Source organism: Protopterus annectens, chromosome 3.part0 (assembly GCF_019279795.1).
Source record: "Protopterus annectens isolate FY-2018-M chromosome 3.part0, PAN1.0, whole genome shotgun sequence".
Classification (NCBI taxonomy): Eukaryota; Metazoa; Chordata; order Ceratodontiformes; family Protopteridae; genus Protopterus; species Protopterus annectens.
In genome coordinates, this window is record NC_056731.1 from 122,087,349 (window position 1) to 122,103,708 (window position 16,360).

The window sequence follows — 16,360 nt, forward strand, 5'->3', positions numbered from 1 at the left end:
AGATCCAAGTAGGCTGAGTGGATGTCCTGATTCATCAAGGGGGTCCTATACCTGGCAATGACCTGAATTGAGGTCTTACCTACAGTCAATTGCACCTGAAGTAGTTCAAGGGAATAGTGTTGTTTAACCAATCTAGAGGGGTATTTATCTTTAGTAAATACTGATACACCACCTCCTTTAGTTCTCATGCCTTCAGTTTGTGGTCTGAACATGGGGAAGGAAATGTAACCTGGTATAGCTGGAGTGCTCTCCATAGCCTTAAACCAGGTCTCAGTTACTGTATAAATGTCAGCATCTTCAAAGGTGAGGACTGCTTCCAGTGACTGCAGTTTTTGGTTTAGACTCCTAGCATTTAACAGCATAACCTTGAGGATGTTTTTAGAGGGTATTTTTACATAAGGAATTTTGCTCTTGTGACATTGTCTAAAAAAGGCACTATGGAGGTGGCAAGAGCCTTAGCCAGTAACTGAAATCCTAGCGGTAACAGATGAAGACCATCTCTGGCAAAACATCAAGGTCTGTTGACCATGTCATCCCAGGCTGACAGATACTAAATCCCCTTTGAATTACAGCAGAAATTAAGCCAATTGCTGATGTCAATCATGTTTCTTTGTATTGAGGTATTATCCTAGGCAAAGGTAACATTATTGTCTAGATTTTAATATCAGAATAAATAGTTTGTCTATTAACTTTTACTGCTGTACATTTTTCTTCTAATAACATTTGGTTTGTAGGAAATTATTTTGGACATTCTGACAAACCGTCCTTTAACCACACTTTTCTTTTAAGAGAAAGGGGGATACCTGAAATATTAGTAACAATTAGAAGCTTTTATCTATATTAGATCCAGAACATCCTAGTTTGACATCTTTGTAAACAAAAATATCTAAATAATTAGTACATTTCAATCAGTGCAATAAGTAAAATGTACAAATTTAGTAGTTTGTTTCATGAATTAAAAAATTGTCCATCCTATATTGTATCAAACCATAGGTAAAATATATTCAAGTAATGAAAATATAAAGTACATTTTTCCTTCATTTCATTTGGGAAAAGAAAATCTTCTTTCCAATGCCAAATAACTTAATTGATGAAAACAGGGATGCATGCTGATCTTTTGTTTATGTAAACATACTGCCTTCAATGCAAAAAAATTACCTTTTTATATTAGATCAACAAAATGGCAGAATTTTAATTTTCAGAAAACTAGCTAGCTATCACTGCCTGGTGACCTGCACTGCACAAACACACTCAGTTTACTGCCTGGTGAGCCGCACTGCACCAACACACTCAGTTTATCGCAGATAGGGAAAAAAGCTGAAAACTAACTCCTATGCTCTCTGGCCAATAAATGATTACACTTTCAGAACAATGGCATGCTTCCCAACTCAGCGAGATCAGGCAAACACCTTTTTCTACAAGATGGATGATCCTGGAATTTCTTAATGTAAAAGCACAGCAAATGTAGCTCTCAAGTGCATATTAACACCAAACAACTAAATCCTTAAAAAGCCTCTAACAGATGAAAAAAAAACTCAATTTAAGTTTCCTTGTGTGCTTCCCAACTTGGACAAACTACACTGCCTTTCTACTCCCATTACAACTGCAGTCCCAGTCTTCATAATGTAAAAACACAGTTAGCCAAAAGTGAAAAGATATCAGAAACAAGTCCAGCAACTATTTACAAGTTATTCTCACTTAAGTCTGACTGTGTGTATCCCTAGTAAGACAGACCACAATACCTTTCTACTGTCACTAGAACTGCAGTCCAAGTCTTCTTAATGTAAAAACACACTTTAGTTAGCCAAAAGTGAATGTGTACTAGAAACAAATGTAATAACTATCTACATGTAATTACAAGGTGATTTAAAAACAGACAAACCAGCAATGTAGAGCACCCACACACATACACTTTATGGCAATTTCAAAGTATACTAACAGTCAAAGGTCAGAGCCTTCCCAGTTTCATCTGTCAGTACCCAGTACGATGATAATAGAAGATAAAACTGAGAGCAGCTCTGTGAGCCGGGTATAGAGAAGTTGAGACTGGAAAGAGTTTCGAAGGCTAGATATACAGTAGGGACAGGCAGCTGAAAAGCCTCCCAAGTTTTAAAGCACAACAGGAAAAGGATGGGTTGGTAGGAAAAATAGAAGAAAGATAATAAACATGCAATAAAATGAGAAATCACTCAGAAATGATTTAAACACCTAGACAGAACCCAGAAGCCACTTGAAAATCCTAGGTAGTAGCAGTGCATACATTTTTATCACTACACTTTACAAATGTTAGCACTGCCATGTGAAGTAGATTATTACTTGTGCCACTATATGAAATAAACATTAGGTTTTAGACTGTCTGATACAGAGAAATGGAAAAGACTATTCTAATAACTATAGCAGTACAAGATAAGAAAACTAAGGAATTCTGGTGTAAAGTTAAATCTCATTCATTTGCCGAGTCCTCAGTATGTTCTTAAATCAAGTAACTGTCTGCATCTGCAACAAATTCTGTGCACTGATTTAAAACAATATTCACCCATGTGCAGCATATTCTTTGTATTTGAAAATAGCTGTAATGGAGGTTTTTAAACTTTTTGGAAAAGCTTGCTGCCTGTCTACTGCTTTAGCTGTATATTCATTTTTTTTTTCAAATTATCAAATGTTTTAATGATATTTTGTAAACAAGAAACATCTTTATTGAATTATCACATATGACTTAAGCAGTCATACTTGTGTAAAAATGAAAACAAAGCATATTGACATATTTTCAGCTGCAAACATTACACATCACATACAATCTTCTAAATAATCATTTTCAACTGAACATTGCATAGCTTATTCAATTTCTGCCTTCTCTTAAATCTCATTCCTCCTCTGAAACATTATTCTGCATGTATCGATCCCACAATTTGCATTTTTTTCTGTGCAATTTGCTCCTACCCTTTTCTAAACATCCCACTTCCAATTCTTTTATTTGTGGTACTATATTAACTGCTTCTAATGTGGCTGATTTTCTATTTTTTACCAATTGCTTTTTTTTTCTCAATACAACTTTATTGAATTTTGAATTAGAACTAATTACATAGAAATGTTCAAATAATTCAATATATAAATAAACAATCTTTAACAAAGAAAATAGCAAACTATTTACAGAGACGTCCACATGTATATCAACTTAGTGTACCTCCATTCTTTACAGTTATTACTTTCCTAGCAAATCAGATCATTTTTTCCAAATATTAAGTTTGGATATGTTTCTATTAGATCTTGACTTAATGGTCAGAAGTTCCAAATTTCAGACTTCAGTAAGAAGCTGTTTAAATTCTTGGAAAGTACGGGTAGTGTCAGATTTCCAATTAATATTTATAATTTTTCTTGCTACTGCCAATATAGCCCAAATTAAAGGATATTTAGTTGTTTAATGCTTTGATGCATGGGGTGTTCAATAGACTTAGAGATTTAGATAATATAAAATTATCTGTAAACAACCCCTGAAGAAAGTCATTTATGGCTTCCCAATATTTTTTTAAAAGCATGCAATCTTAGAACATATGAGACCAGTCAGCTTTCAACACATTTTTACATCTCCAACATGTATTAACTATTCTTATTGAATTTACTTAGAATGTATGATATGATAAAGGATCTGTGCATAAACTTCCAAGTATATATTTTCCACTTTAGAGAAGAGGTGGTTCTATATGCTGATTCTAATATGTTTTGTTTATCTTGATCATTTGGAAAGTAACTATTTATAGTATAAAAGTAGTCCCAGTGATTCCCAGTGTATATGTTCGTGTCAATTCTAAGTATTTTATAAATATTTGATAATTTATTTTTATCAAAGGTTCTGTGTTGGGTGGACATAATCAGAAAATATATTTGGTACCGATTGCGCTATAGTTGGTGGCATTAAATCTAGTGTGTAAAAAATATTGTCTACATTCCTGTAAGTATAACCAGAGATTTGAATCTATGAAATTGCTTTTTGACAGCAACCAAAATTAAACTCAGCAAGGCCATTACAGTGTCTAGGCAATTCCGATTCTGTGTCACAGCTCAAAAAATCATTTCTCTAGTTACATCAATTTGATCACCCAGTATTTCTGACAGAGTAGTCTGCAGGCAATTTTTAAAGTCTGCCAACTCATTACACTCCCAAAAATATATTCCCAAATATCTCTTTCTTTCCCATGATACCTCCAACTTTTACAAGCCACCTGAGAAAGAAATTATTTGGAGATTGATTGGGGTATAAAACTACCTATCCAAACACTTCCAAGCAAAACCCTAAATCTTCTAGACTTGCATATTTGGAAATAATATATATATATATATATATATATATATATATATATATATATATATATATATATATATATATATATATATATATATATATATATATATATATATATATATATATATATATATATATATATATATATATATCACTCAATTGTTTCTTTGTGAACTGATTAGCCAGTCTCTCTCTTCCCAATCCTTTCTAGCCTCTTCTGATTGATTCTTGTAGTTATCACACAGTCTTTTATATGCACTATTAATTATCATCTTTGTTCTGGATTCTACTACAAAATCTACCAGTGTAGATCTTTCATTTAGGATCCCCCTATTCTTTTATCTTTGCCTATATTCTGAAACCAGTCTCTGATAGGGAATGCAACTTGTAGCTTTCATTCCAAGTGTATTCTTGGCCTCTTCCCATTCTGTTACATTTCCTTAATAATTATTTGCTCTGGATACCTTTGTTCCATTGTCAGTTTCTCCAGTAAATTCCTGCCCCTCTTGGTATTCGCTGTTTCCCTAATTGCAGTCATCCCCATCATCAGAATCTCCTTTCTTCATTCCCATGTTGTCTTAGTTCTTATAATATTTTTTGTTACTTTATGAATATAATATTTTGTATGGTTATTTTTTTTCTCCTTAAGGATCTGCAACCAAAATGTCACTCTCTCCTTATTTCTTGAGCTTTCCCTGTTTAATCATCATCCCTTTCCACTTTGAATTATAGCTTCCTGCTTGTACTATGTATATAAGTTTTAACTGAGTAGCCCCTAAATACCCCTTCAAATTAGATAATCCCAAACCACCTTGTTCTATTGGAAGGATCAGCTTATCCCATTTGACCATTGCCCTCTTCCCTTTCCAGATAAAATCCTTCAACTCATTAATAATTGCTCTCCCCAATTCTCCTCTGGTTGATTTTCACTGCTTGTATCTTGCTATCAATATCCATAAAACAGAGCTTCCGGTTTCTCATTTTTTTGTATTATCTTTCACTTAATCTCCTCCTACATATCCTTAACTGCCATAACAGAATTATTTTTACCCCATACTCCTAAGTACTTCATTTTATTATATCCCTATAAACATGGGTATTGCTGAATCAATCCATATGTGGGTAAATAGTTTACAGCTATTGCCTTTATTTTATCTTCATTAACTTTGTATTCTGAAAATACTTGAAAATGTCTCAGAACGTTCTGTAACACTGAAATATCCTTTTCTGGTTTTATCAGGTTGAAAATAATAACCATCTGCTAATAAAGGCAACTTTTCTTGATTATCATACTAATTACATCCTCAAATTTCTAAGTCCTTTGTTTTTTTCCAGTGGTTCTGAATATAACACAAATAACAAAGTGGAAAGAGGACATCCACTTTAGCTTTATACTCCTGAGCATATAGATGCATCTTGAATCAGACAGTGAATTAGCCAATCACATGCTTTGCTAACTGGCTGATAGATATCACAGCCTGTACTCCTACTATAAAAAAAAACTCTTTTTTGTTGCACAAATTAGAATGAGTGGAGGTTACAGCATGTTAACAGGGCAGAATGGCAAGTTTGCATCAACATGCATTTTTTTGAACAATGCAAAGTTTAAAACTTTATTAAAACTTTAAAGTCTAGTATTAACGACTTAAAGTAGTCCACAGTATTTGAACAGAAAATCTAAAATTCTATAAGGAGAAAGGTAAAACTATAAGTCAAAATCAGGGATGTTCTACAAAAAAACAAGCAGCTTGCTATAGTCTTACTGTCTAGTAGAATAACAATTTTATTTCTTTTTTTTTTGTCCTTTGGTCTTAAGATTAAAATAATTTTTCCTTGCTCCTGAAGCTGTTAGGGGTTGGGATCAGCAACAAATGCAGTTGGTGCAAGAGTGCTATGCCAGCATTGACTAATGAACTACTGGTATTTGATTTGTTGTCTTGGCTGAAGTACTGAGTGTGTAGTAATTTGACTGTAGCTAGGTGTGTGTGACATTTGAAGCAAACAGCTTGCTATATTTTAAAGTAGAAGAGCCATTTTTTTTTTCATCTTCAAAGTTAAACTTTTTTTATATCCAGTACTGGACCACTGCTTACAGTGACAAGTGTGAGCCTCCCATATGAGTGGAGATCTAATGTGCCCAAATAGCTAAATATTATGTATATCTATATATTTAAATGTGCGTGTGCGTGTGTGTGTGTGTGTGTGTGTGTGTGTGTGTTTTATATGTTTTTGTCCCTCAACTGCTTAAAAAGCTTTAGTCATCCACTGTTAGCTTGTCCATATGCCCATTTGTTCTTCAATGGACAAAAGTGAATTATAGAGGCCATCTTGTTTTTTTTTTTTTTTTTTTTGTCTGTTAGGATCTATCTCCAGGCTTTGGAGGATGACATAGCCTCCTGCATTACTATGAAGGTCTACTGCAACCTTCCCCTACATCTGAGTGCTCCCACCAAAATGATAATGAGGGCTGTCACCACCAACTTGATAGGCCAATGCCGCATCTTACAATATGGCTCTTTTTTCTGCAAGTCTCCATTTGTTTGCAGGAAAACCACCACTGGATCACCAGTCTCTTCCTCCAGAGTAATTTAGTCAGTATTTCCCAAGGATACTTACCCTTTACTGCCTCTCTCTTCTAGCACCCAAGTCACTAATACAATTTGGATAATCTGGATTGTAGTCAGATTAACCCTCTATGATACAGAGCTAAGGGTAATGCAGTTTTATAGTTTATGTGTGTATACATACATATATATATATATATATATATATATATATATATATATATATATATATATATATGCCTTTTTACATGCTGATTCAGAAATCTGTTATGTAAAGTATTTTATACAGGTCTGTATAATATTGATCCTCTAAGGTTTATGTGCTACAATGTCTATCATTTTACTCCATGAACTTTAATACTTGCTTACTCATTTTTTGTTTATTTGCATTTACTAATATTGTTGCACATTTTTAACAGTTATAGAATCTAATCAAACATCTGAGAAGACTAAAGATTTAAATGGTAAGTATACATTTTATTAATATTATGAAGTATAATAGATACCATCAAAATGCAACTATATTTCTGTGTGCGCATTTACATAACAGATACTAAACATTTACTTTCACTTATTGGTGTACTTATGTTATCCCAATTAATTTTCCTTCTTCTGTCCTTTATTAGCCATTATGATCAGTAAGCAATCACTTTTAATTTCCTTAAGCCTGTAGGTATTTGCTTTCCATTTTTACAGTTGTTGATTTCAGATTATAATTGCCATAAAAATGCAGCTGAGATATAGATCAGACACATAATGTGATTCATAGAAAAGTGTAGGAAACACATTTGCTGAGTGAAGCACTCTGGAGCAAATCAGAGGTGTATATTAAGCAGGCAATATTGTCTGAATGCTGAGCAAAGGTCAGCATAAGGAAAACAAAATATAGCAATAATGAGATGGACAGTCTTATATTACCATATGGCAGGAGTGCTACAGCAATGTACATGGCCAATGTGAAGGATATCATAGCCAAGGCAAACTAGAGTTCTTATGTCAGTGCACACACCTGTACACAATGTAGTGACTTTTCACTGCAGCTAGTGCTGGCTATGCGACCACAAGAAGGGTGTCACAGTTCAGCAGAGCAGTCAAAAGAAATAACAATGTGAGTGTGGGCAGCAAAATGGCAACCTGATCTAATATAAAACAAGGAATTTAGTAGATAGCTAATTATGCATGGGAAGAACAACAAGCAGAGGTAAAAAAAGAGAATAGTAAATGTAAGGCATGCATGAGGGGGAGCAAGGAAGAATAGTCCCTCATTTTTAATTCTACCAGTGAAGGGTAGGCTGGGAGATTACTGAGGGATTTCTGTGGGTGGAAGAGTGGCAGAAGGGCAGGTAGCAGGAGCAGAAAGACAAACACAGACAGGCAGACTGACAGATGGCAAGGTTTACATGTGAAAGGTGGGGAAGACATTTGATGGACATATACCTACAAAAGGTGGGTAATGGTGATGGGTAGGGTAAAACAATGAACAAGAAATGGGGAATTACATATAAGGGAGAAAACACAGTGGAAAGGAAAAATGGTGAAGTACTAGCATGTCTACCTGCCAGCGCAGCCCAGTGGGCAAGAATACAAGGCATCATCCACATTGGTAGTTGAAGTTATGTACCATACCAGTTGCTTCTTTTGATGGCCAAAAGGAAGGGCTGTCCACTCCCCTATCATGACCAGTCATGCTAGAAGATACTCAGCATTACCAAAACAGACATTTTGTTGCCTGTATGTGTTGGCAGTGATATGTTTCCACAAATGAAGACAGGTTACCAGTGGAGACCTTTCTTGTTCATCTTCAGAAGAGGAGCCTTCACCCCCTCCTGTGATGCAGATGGCACCAGTGACCTCTCCAGGTCACATTCAATAAGGGAACCATTATCATCCTCCTGAGAGACAATCATGGCAGCCATTAATAACCCCCACCATGAGATGCAGCAGCTGGCAGAGATCAAAGTGTGTATGACCTATCTTAGTCCTGTTCCATAACTGGACCCCTGAAGGATGACACAATGTGAACAAATTATTACATACATATAATGCAAACACAATTACTCTTGTACAGTGAACTCAGACAGAATACATATACACCCAACTGTCTGAAGAGGTACTCCTTCTTCCTGCAACATCCAGCCATATTAAAGCAACAGAGCTCTTTAGCTACAAACAAAGCACATATTTTTAAGAATACTTGTGTAAATCTTTACATAATACAGGATAATGGTAGTCCCAAAAACGAATTACTTACTGTGCATCAGTAGCTCACTTTTCTGACCCTCTGCCTGCCATTATCAGAGCAGGTCATGGTGCCACTACCTGTGGTCTCCATAACAATGACAACACTGCTGCCCAGCATGGGTGATGTCAGCGGCATCCCTGGAAACCTGAACATACCAGGCATTCATCTTCTTCAAAGGGCCATCATAGTCACCTAGCAGGTGCTCCTTACAGTTCCCATGTACGAAGAACAGCAAAATCCTTTTCACTTAGAATACAAAGCCAGATTGCTGGCCATTCAGTAGATACACTCATGGAGTAATTTGGTACACCAACGTGCATGGATCAGCTTTGTGAATCAAGTGTCACAGAAAATAGCACTACACTGTAGTACTATGTGCATGCATATGCCATTTACATAAGCAAACAGCTCATATTCTTCTTGCTAAACATGATGTGCATCCACTGTGCCAGTATGTGTGTCTAGTACAATGCACACAGGCAGAGATTCACAGGCTGTAGTACTATCTGACATCATTAGTATAGCTGCTGTGCTGACTGCCTGTTGTGAGCACAGTATGACTGACTGCTGCTGTTTTTCACAGCAACACATATATGACTACTATATGAATTTCAGTGGAACATTATAGTTATGGAAGGATTCCTATCTGGTAAAGTACCTTTTCCACAGCTACAGACACTCCTAGCTGTCAGGGAGAGCAGAACATCTTCAATTTGTAGGTGGGATCTCATCATACAGACAATGCAAAATACTCATTGACTGTTTGTGAGGGTTGGAGTGGGGTCTCATGCTGTGCACATACTGCAGGACACTATGGAAACCACATGACCAATGTGAGGTTCTAGTACTGTATATAGAGATGCAATTAAAGTATAAGAAGGTAGTAAGATAATGTGCATAGCACTAAATGCAGTAGTTCATAGGTTCATACGTTCATAGGTTGGTACTAGGCTATTGGCCCTAGGTCCTATACAAGCCTAGCCATAACAATTCCCTGGCTATTTCTTCCCATAGTATTTACTTCCCTAGTTAACCAGGGTCGAAGAGTGAGTGGTTATGGTCCTGTCCATTGGGCATGGCACAGTGTAAACACCCACTTACTAACATGTTTTCCATCAGTGTGTAGGTACTAGCATGACCATCCAAAGAAGGCAACATCTAGAAAAGCTTTCTAGCCAGTAGAATAAAAGGTTACTGCAAGCCCTCCACATGCATGTTATATGTGTCCATAGCAATGATTCTGTAGACAAACATTACCAGGTTGCCAGGGACTAGTGCAGGATGTGAATACTGTGGGTTGTCATAATATGTACATACAACAGGTGCACCAAAACACTGCTCATATGGTTTTCCATGCCAGAAGCTTAGCTAGAGCAGAGCAAAGAGGGCAACTTCCCCAGTCACAAAGTGTTAAGGGCACAATGGGTCACTGAAGACTGATCCTAATCACTCTTTACTGCATAGTGGATTTTAAAAGCCAGTATGACATTTGAAGTCAAACCTAAGTGCGGTAGTACTCCCTGTAAGGTCTTAAGTTATAGAAACTGCTTGCTAAATTTACAGCAAACATTTTGCTACAGTTTAAAAGAAAAAAAAAATGCTTGCTTATTTCTTTCTTTTTTTCTTTTTTTTTGTCCTCCTCAAATAAGGAGCCCAAGTACCTGATCACAGACCTTTTTTCTGCTCTTCAAATGAAGAGTTGGGGGTGGCTCACCATTGTGGAGAGTATTCCTGGGTGATACTGAAGCCATCTATGCCACTGCTCTGTGCAAAGGAAAAAGCATGGAACATTGTGACAGATAGATCCACCACAGGTACCCAAGTATTAACACAGAAGTGTCTGACAAAGTTCAGAAAGTTTTTTGTCTTACTTCACTTGTTGGCAAGGGAGATCTGCCCCTCAAACCTGATAACAGCTTGTTCATGTGAGCACGCCTTTCACCAGTCAGTCATTTGTTAGCAGAAGAAGCACCAAGTCAGTAATGTCTATTACAGTACGGTAGAGCACACACCATGACATGACTGAAGGGAAAGATTAAACAAGGTACTACTGCTATTATTTCAGACTTCTGTGGTCAGAAAATGTAACACATTGCATGGCAGGGCATACATTTCAAAGTATCACATGGCATTGCTTCTACATGTACCATTAAACATGCCACTGGAGTGTATGGAAGCATATGCATATGGCTGACAGTAGTGTCATGTGTATTCATACTTTCACAAGTTTCATTGGTGGAGATTCCAGAGCAACAGGACAACAGGACTGCATAGGACTGGAGTCAGCAGAACAGTTGTGGCTGGTATTGATGGCAGCATGCAGGTGGTACAGTCAGATGTCACAGTGAGACTGCTTGGAACATTATGGGGGAGGGGTTACCCACACCTACCATTACAGATGGCCCCTTAGAGATGGTGGCATATCACAGTGCATAATGTTAATCTCTACTTGAGGGTCCTACATGGGCTCAGCCTGTATTTGCAGCCAAGGCAGCATTTGACATATACAACTCCAATGAGGTGTGCATAACCACAAAGTGGAGAGATGCAGGGGGAAGGTGCCATGATGCCATGAAATCAGGACTGTCGCTGATATGTCTGTGACACTTAGGATTAACCAATGGATGTGAAGGTCAGTGATCAAGGCTCAGATAGGTGATGTACTTAATACTGTGGCAGTGGTGAGGGTATTCTGTGGCTTGAAGAAGGTCATGTACCAAATGCACAGTAATGTGGTCTACAGGTAGAGACTGCACATAGTTTCACTGATGAAGCTTATGGCAATGTTTGCCTTTATAAGTGCACCATGAGGTACATTGAAACTATTTGCTCTGACTCTGAAGTCTATACAGTACATAACCACATGAGGCTACAGATGAGAAGTGGACAGCCACAAGCCCTTCCATATAAAACTACACAGACCATTGGTGAGAAGACATCAGTTTTCACCTGGTGACACATGGTTTACCACTCTTGACTATGTCACCATGGTCATAGGTGGCACTGTCCATCTAGCTGAACATTTGTAATGCCTTATCAGGGTTACATGTGCAGGGTCATAAGTAGTACACACACACACACACACACACACACACACACACACACACACACACACACACACACACACAGAAATACATGCATACATATGCTGTATGTATATATATATATATATATATTTATATATATATCAGTGTGTGTGTGTGTGTGTGTGTGTATATATATATATATATATATATATATATATATATATATATATATATATATCTGTATATATGGATGTACAATGCATTTGTGAAAATACCTAAAGATGAATGCCCAAATATCAACCATATATGTTTAAAAACACAGAAGTTGACATCTCAATATGCGTGTGCCAATAAACAGCCTCAGCAACATGCAAGTTCAAACTTTTAAAAAACAAAATAAAACATCATGTTTTGTAAAGGGCAAACCTCCTGCAATGCCCACACACCTTGCTAATTATATGTACTAACTCTGAAATTGCACAATCCACAGGGAAATGAAATATTTCCCTTCCCAGAGATTGTCGATTTTGCACAATTGTCAATCAACTGCCTAGCTGACAATCTGTAGACAACTAGACAGCTGTTGTCATTGGTGACTGTGTTTCACCCTACATATTGCACTTTACCTGGAGTTAGCAGTCCATTCTTTAGAATAAAATGATGCCTCATATGGTTCATATGGGCTTATGTTTTACAAAACTTGCCAGATCTCTACATGGTATATTTGAATGAGGTAAAGAAATTTGATTAAGAGACTAATTCTGTGCATTGATGTATTCTATTTTGTCAGCATTCTCCTGCAACTCTGTTTTGATAGGAATGTACGCGTTCTGCCTACTAACAGATTATTTACATTCTAATTTTGCTTTTAGTGATGTGTTTAATGTTTGCACCGGCACCAATAGTGACAGTATTGTGTTTTCATTATTACAGAGACAAGTGGGAAGCTGGACTCTCCCAAGTCACATACTGCTGTCATTACTGTCATTGTAGTCCTACTCGTGCTTGCTGCTGTTGCAGGAACAATGTATTACTTCTTCAGAAAGCGGCAAAGGATGCATACAAATTATGGTCATCTTGGTAAAACAATCTGTTTAAATTCTGAGCATCAGCATGGTACTGATGCATGTGGCCTTGTATACAGCCCTGAAGAGAATGAACATGACACAATTTAACACATCAGCAGTCTGAAAGTGTGGCAAAAAGAATGCTAAATGGATCATTACCTGGATTTAAGAACTATGTTGCTCTAAACGTTTTGTTACTTATCAAGCACATTACATTTTTGACCCCCCCCCCCATTCAGGCCAATATAGAATACATACATGATATCAGAAGAATGGTTGTGTGAACTAAATGGAAGCTATCTTATTGATAAAAATAAAATAAAACATTTGTAGTATCATTCTTTACTGAAGTATAATAAAATAAAACAAAGTATTTCTTATAAAATGTGTGTGATCTTTCAAAAGGAACTCTGTATTACCAATGCATTAGTACAAACCTAATATGCTGAGCCTAAAATGATGTAGTGGTTTATGTTAACTCAGGTTCTTTAATTGCTTCCACATTTTTAGGAGTCACAGTTTTTATACCATCATAGTTATAACCAAAAGTGCCCTTGATACCATCATTATCGTAAAGGGAATACTGCATGCAGGCCAGCCCATATGTCTACAGTAGCGATAACATTTTGAAATAAAGCGACAAGCACTACTTCATATAACTTTAGCTTTAAATGATATGGTTGATTAAAAGATGCACTTTAAAGTGTCCCTTTCCTTTTTTTTGAATTTCTGCATGTTCATAGGTAGCTACTAGGCTATCGGTCCTAGGGCCTATCTATACAAGCCTAGCTAAAAAGGTACCCTGGCTTTCTCCACCCAAGAAAATTATTTTCCTGTGCCCCTGTCGAGCAGAGCCACAGATGTGATCCCCGGGGTGAATTTCCTATTTCCCATCCAATCATCAAGATTTTTCTTGAAGAGTGCTAATGAGGAGCTTTGTTTGATGTAGATAGGTAGTTTGTTCTAGAGTATGGGAAGTCTCAGGGACAGGAATCTATCCCTCCAGCATGTTCTTTTCATTGTGGTGACAAGGTTTAGGCCTCTAGAGCATGTAGCATGGAGGGATTGGGATTTCTTTAAGTGGAGCATGTCCAACAGCTCTGGGTTTGACATAGCTTTGTGTGTTAGGCAGAGAACGCCTCTGAGTAGGTGATATGCGACGGAGTAAAGCTGGAGTTTTTTTAAAGATGGTCTGCGTAGGGCATCTGTTGGAGGCCAGTAATCCTCTTTGTGAGGTATTTCTGTGGCCTTTCCAGTTGTTGTAGATGTCTTGTGAGGTACATACCAAAAGGGGGGTTGTACTTTATAATGGGTCTAATGAGTGACGAGTAGAGGGGAACAATGACCTCACTTTTCCTGGATGAGAAACCTTTTGTGATGAGGTGTGTCACATAGAAGGATATCCTGACTACTGTGGTGATGTGATTATCAAAGGAGAGACTACTATCCACCTGTGTCCCAAGGTCTCTTATCACACTTTTGGTGTTAAGTAGACTACCACCTATGTGGTAGCTAATGGGTACAGAGTTTTTACCAAAGGGGATGACAATGCACTTTTTGGCATTGAGCTTAAGGCCATGGCTTTGACACCAGGCATGTGTCTCAGTGAGGTCCTTTTGTAAGATGTCCACGTCATTAGGAGTTTCAATTAGAGAAGCATTGGCTGCACTACATGATTTTCTCCCCACAGGAGGATTCCTCACACTGAGAGAACCTTTTATCCAAGGTTTTATCATTCAGTGTCCAAATCCCATACCCAAAGGAAAGAATGAGGAAATAGAATAGTAATTGAAAGGATTTGTCTTATGATATATTTGTCACTTCCCCACCACATCCATGCGCAACACCCCTGCAATACTGAGAGTACTGCACCCATCCATTACTCAGTCTCTCAGCCTGCTCTACCTTCATGTATAAAGTTAAAGCTCCTACACATGAGACAGTTGTTAACTCCCTTACCTGCAGAGGCCAGGTAATTTTGTTGAGAGAGAGAGAATCATAAACTCTCATTTGGTGGTATAAACCAAAGCCATCTGCCAGCAGCTACAACCCTCAATTTTCCAAAGTGGATATTCTTCTGTCTGTGGCTATACCTTGGTATCTTGACCATGACAAGCTGATTTCCAATGTGTGATTTGTGGCTAGGCTTGCCTAGATGTTTGTGATTTCAAAAGAAGAATGGAAGAAAATGGATTAATACTCTACATAATGCAGTGTGCACTAAACACTGGAACTCCCCTTCTGTTTCCTTTCACCTTCAGAAGATATCAGATTGGAGTAACCTAGTTTCACTGTCCAGTGGTTATCATATACTTAGGGCTAGTAATGCTAATAACAGTCATTTGTCTTAAGAACCTTTAGAAGAGGAGCTAACTTTGATGCATCAGCTGATGTGCTACACTTCTTTGAACCAACTTTCCAAAATCAGAAGGGAGATAACATAAGGGACTTGATTAGTTATGCTGGCGTTCTCAAATTATAAGTTACAGTCTTTCAGAACACTAGGAACATTCTCTTGCAGTTAGGAAGATCATTGAGTTAAGTAAGTCCTGGTGTTCATTTTTTTTCTGGAAATACATTTAACTACATGCCAACTGATTTAGTGATCCATTCATTTGTACATATTGCTCTGCTATAGGAGTCTTTTTTGTACATATAGTGGTGCATATGCCTTTGGGAACAAAATTATATTGAGAGGGGGGAGTAAATCACAATGGATAATTTTATATAGTTACAAACTTGTTATTACTGGCATCTTGTATGCTGCTGTAATGATTGACAGCTTGACTAACATACACAAGTAGAGGTGCCTGGAAAGTATTTTCTTGAGGTGGGACACTATTGATAGTGTACAAAGGAAATTCTCAGTGATAGTATGCACTAACAGCATTAACACTGAAGCATTTTAAGTTATAGGTGGCTGCTAGGCCTCTTGTTCAGGATCATGCCAATGCAATATCTGGTTAAGTGTTTCCTCAAATTCACACCATAGGGAAATGGAGGCTGGTGGAATCAAACTCTGGACCCAGAGATGTAGCTTTTACACCTGGTGCCATCTCCAGATCGGGTACCCATCCAAAAAAGCTTCTCAGGACTTGCAGAAAAAAAAAAAGTATTATTTTCTTTTAAACTGTGGCAAGTGCTTACAAAAATGCAACAAC

At 37.2% G+C, this 16,360-nt stretch overlaps 1 protein-coding gene across 1 annotated transcript in view; it reads left to right on the forward strand.

Annotated features, from left to right (window-relative positions):
* LOC122796778 (macrophage mannose receptor 1-like) overlaps positions 1–13,527 on the forward strand; it is a 2,090,270-nt gene extending 2,076,743 nt beyond the window's left edge. Inside the window, exons 29-30 of the mRNA XM_044065506.1 lie at positions 7,284–7,328; positions 13,066–13,527. Coding sequence (XP_043921441.1) covers positions 7,284–7,328; positions 13,066–13,307 — 287 coding nt within the window. The 3' untranslated portion in view covers positions 13,308–13,527. The remainder of the gene's footprint in view (positions 1–7,283; positions 7,329–13,065) is intronic.
* Positions 13,528–16,360: the final 2,833 nt, after the last annotated feature.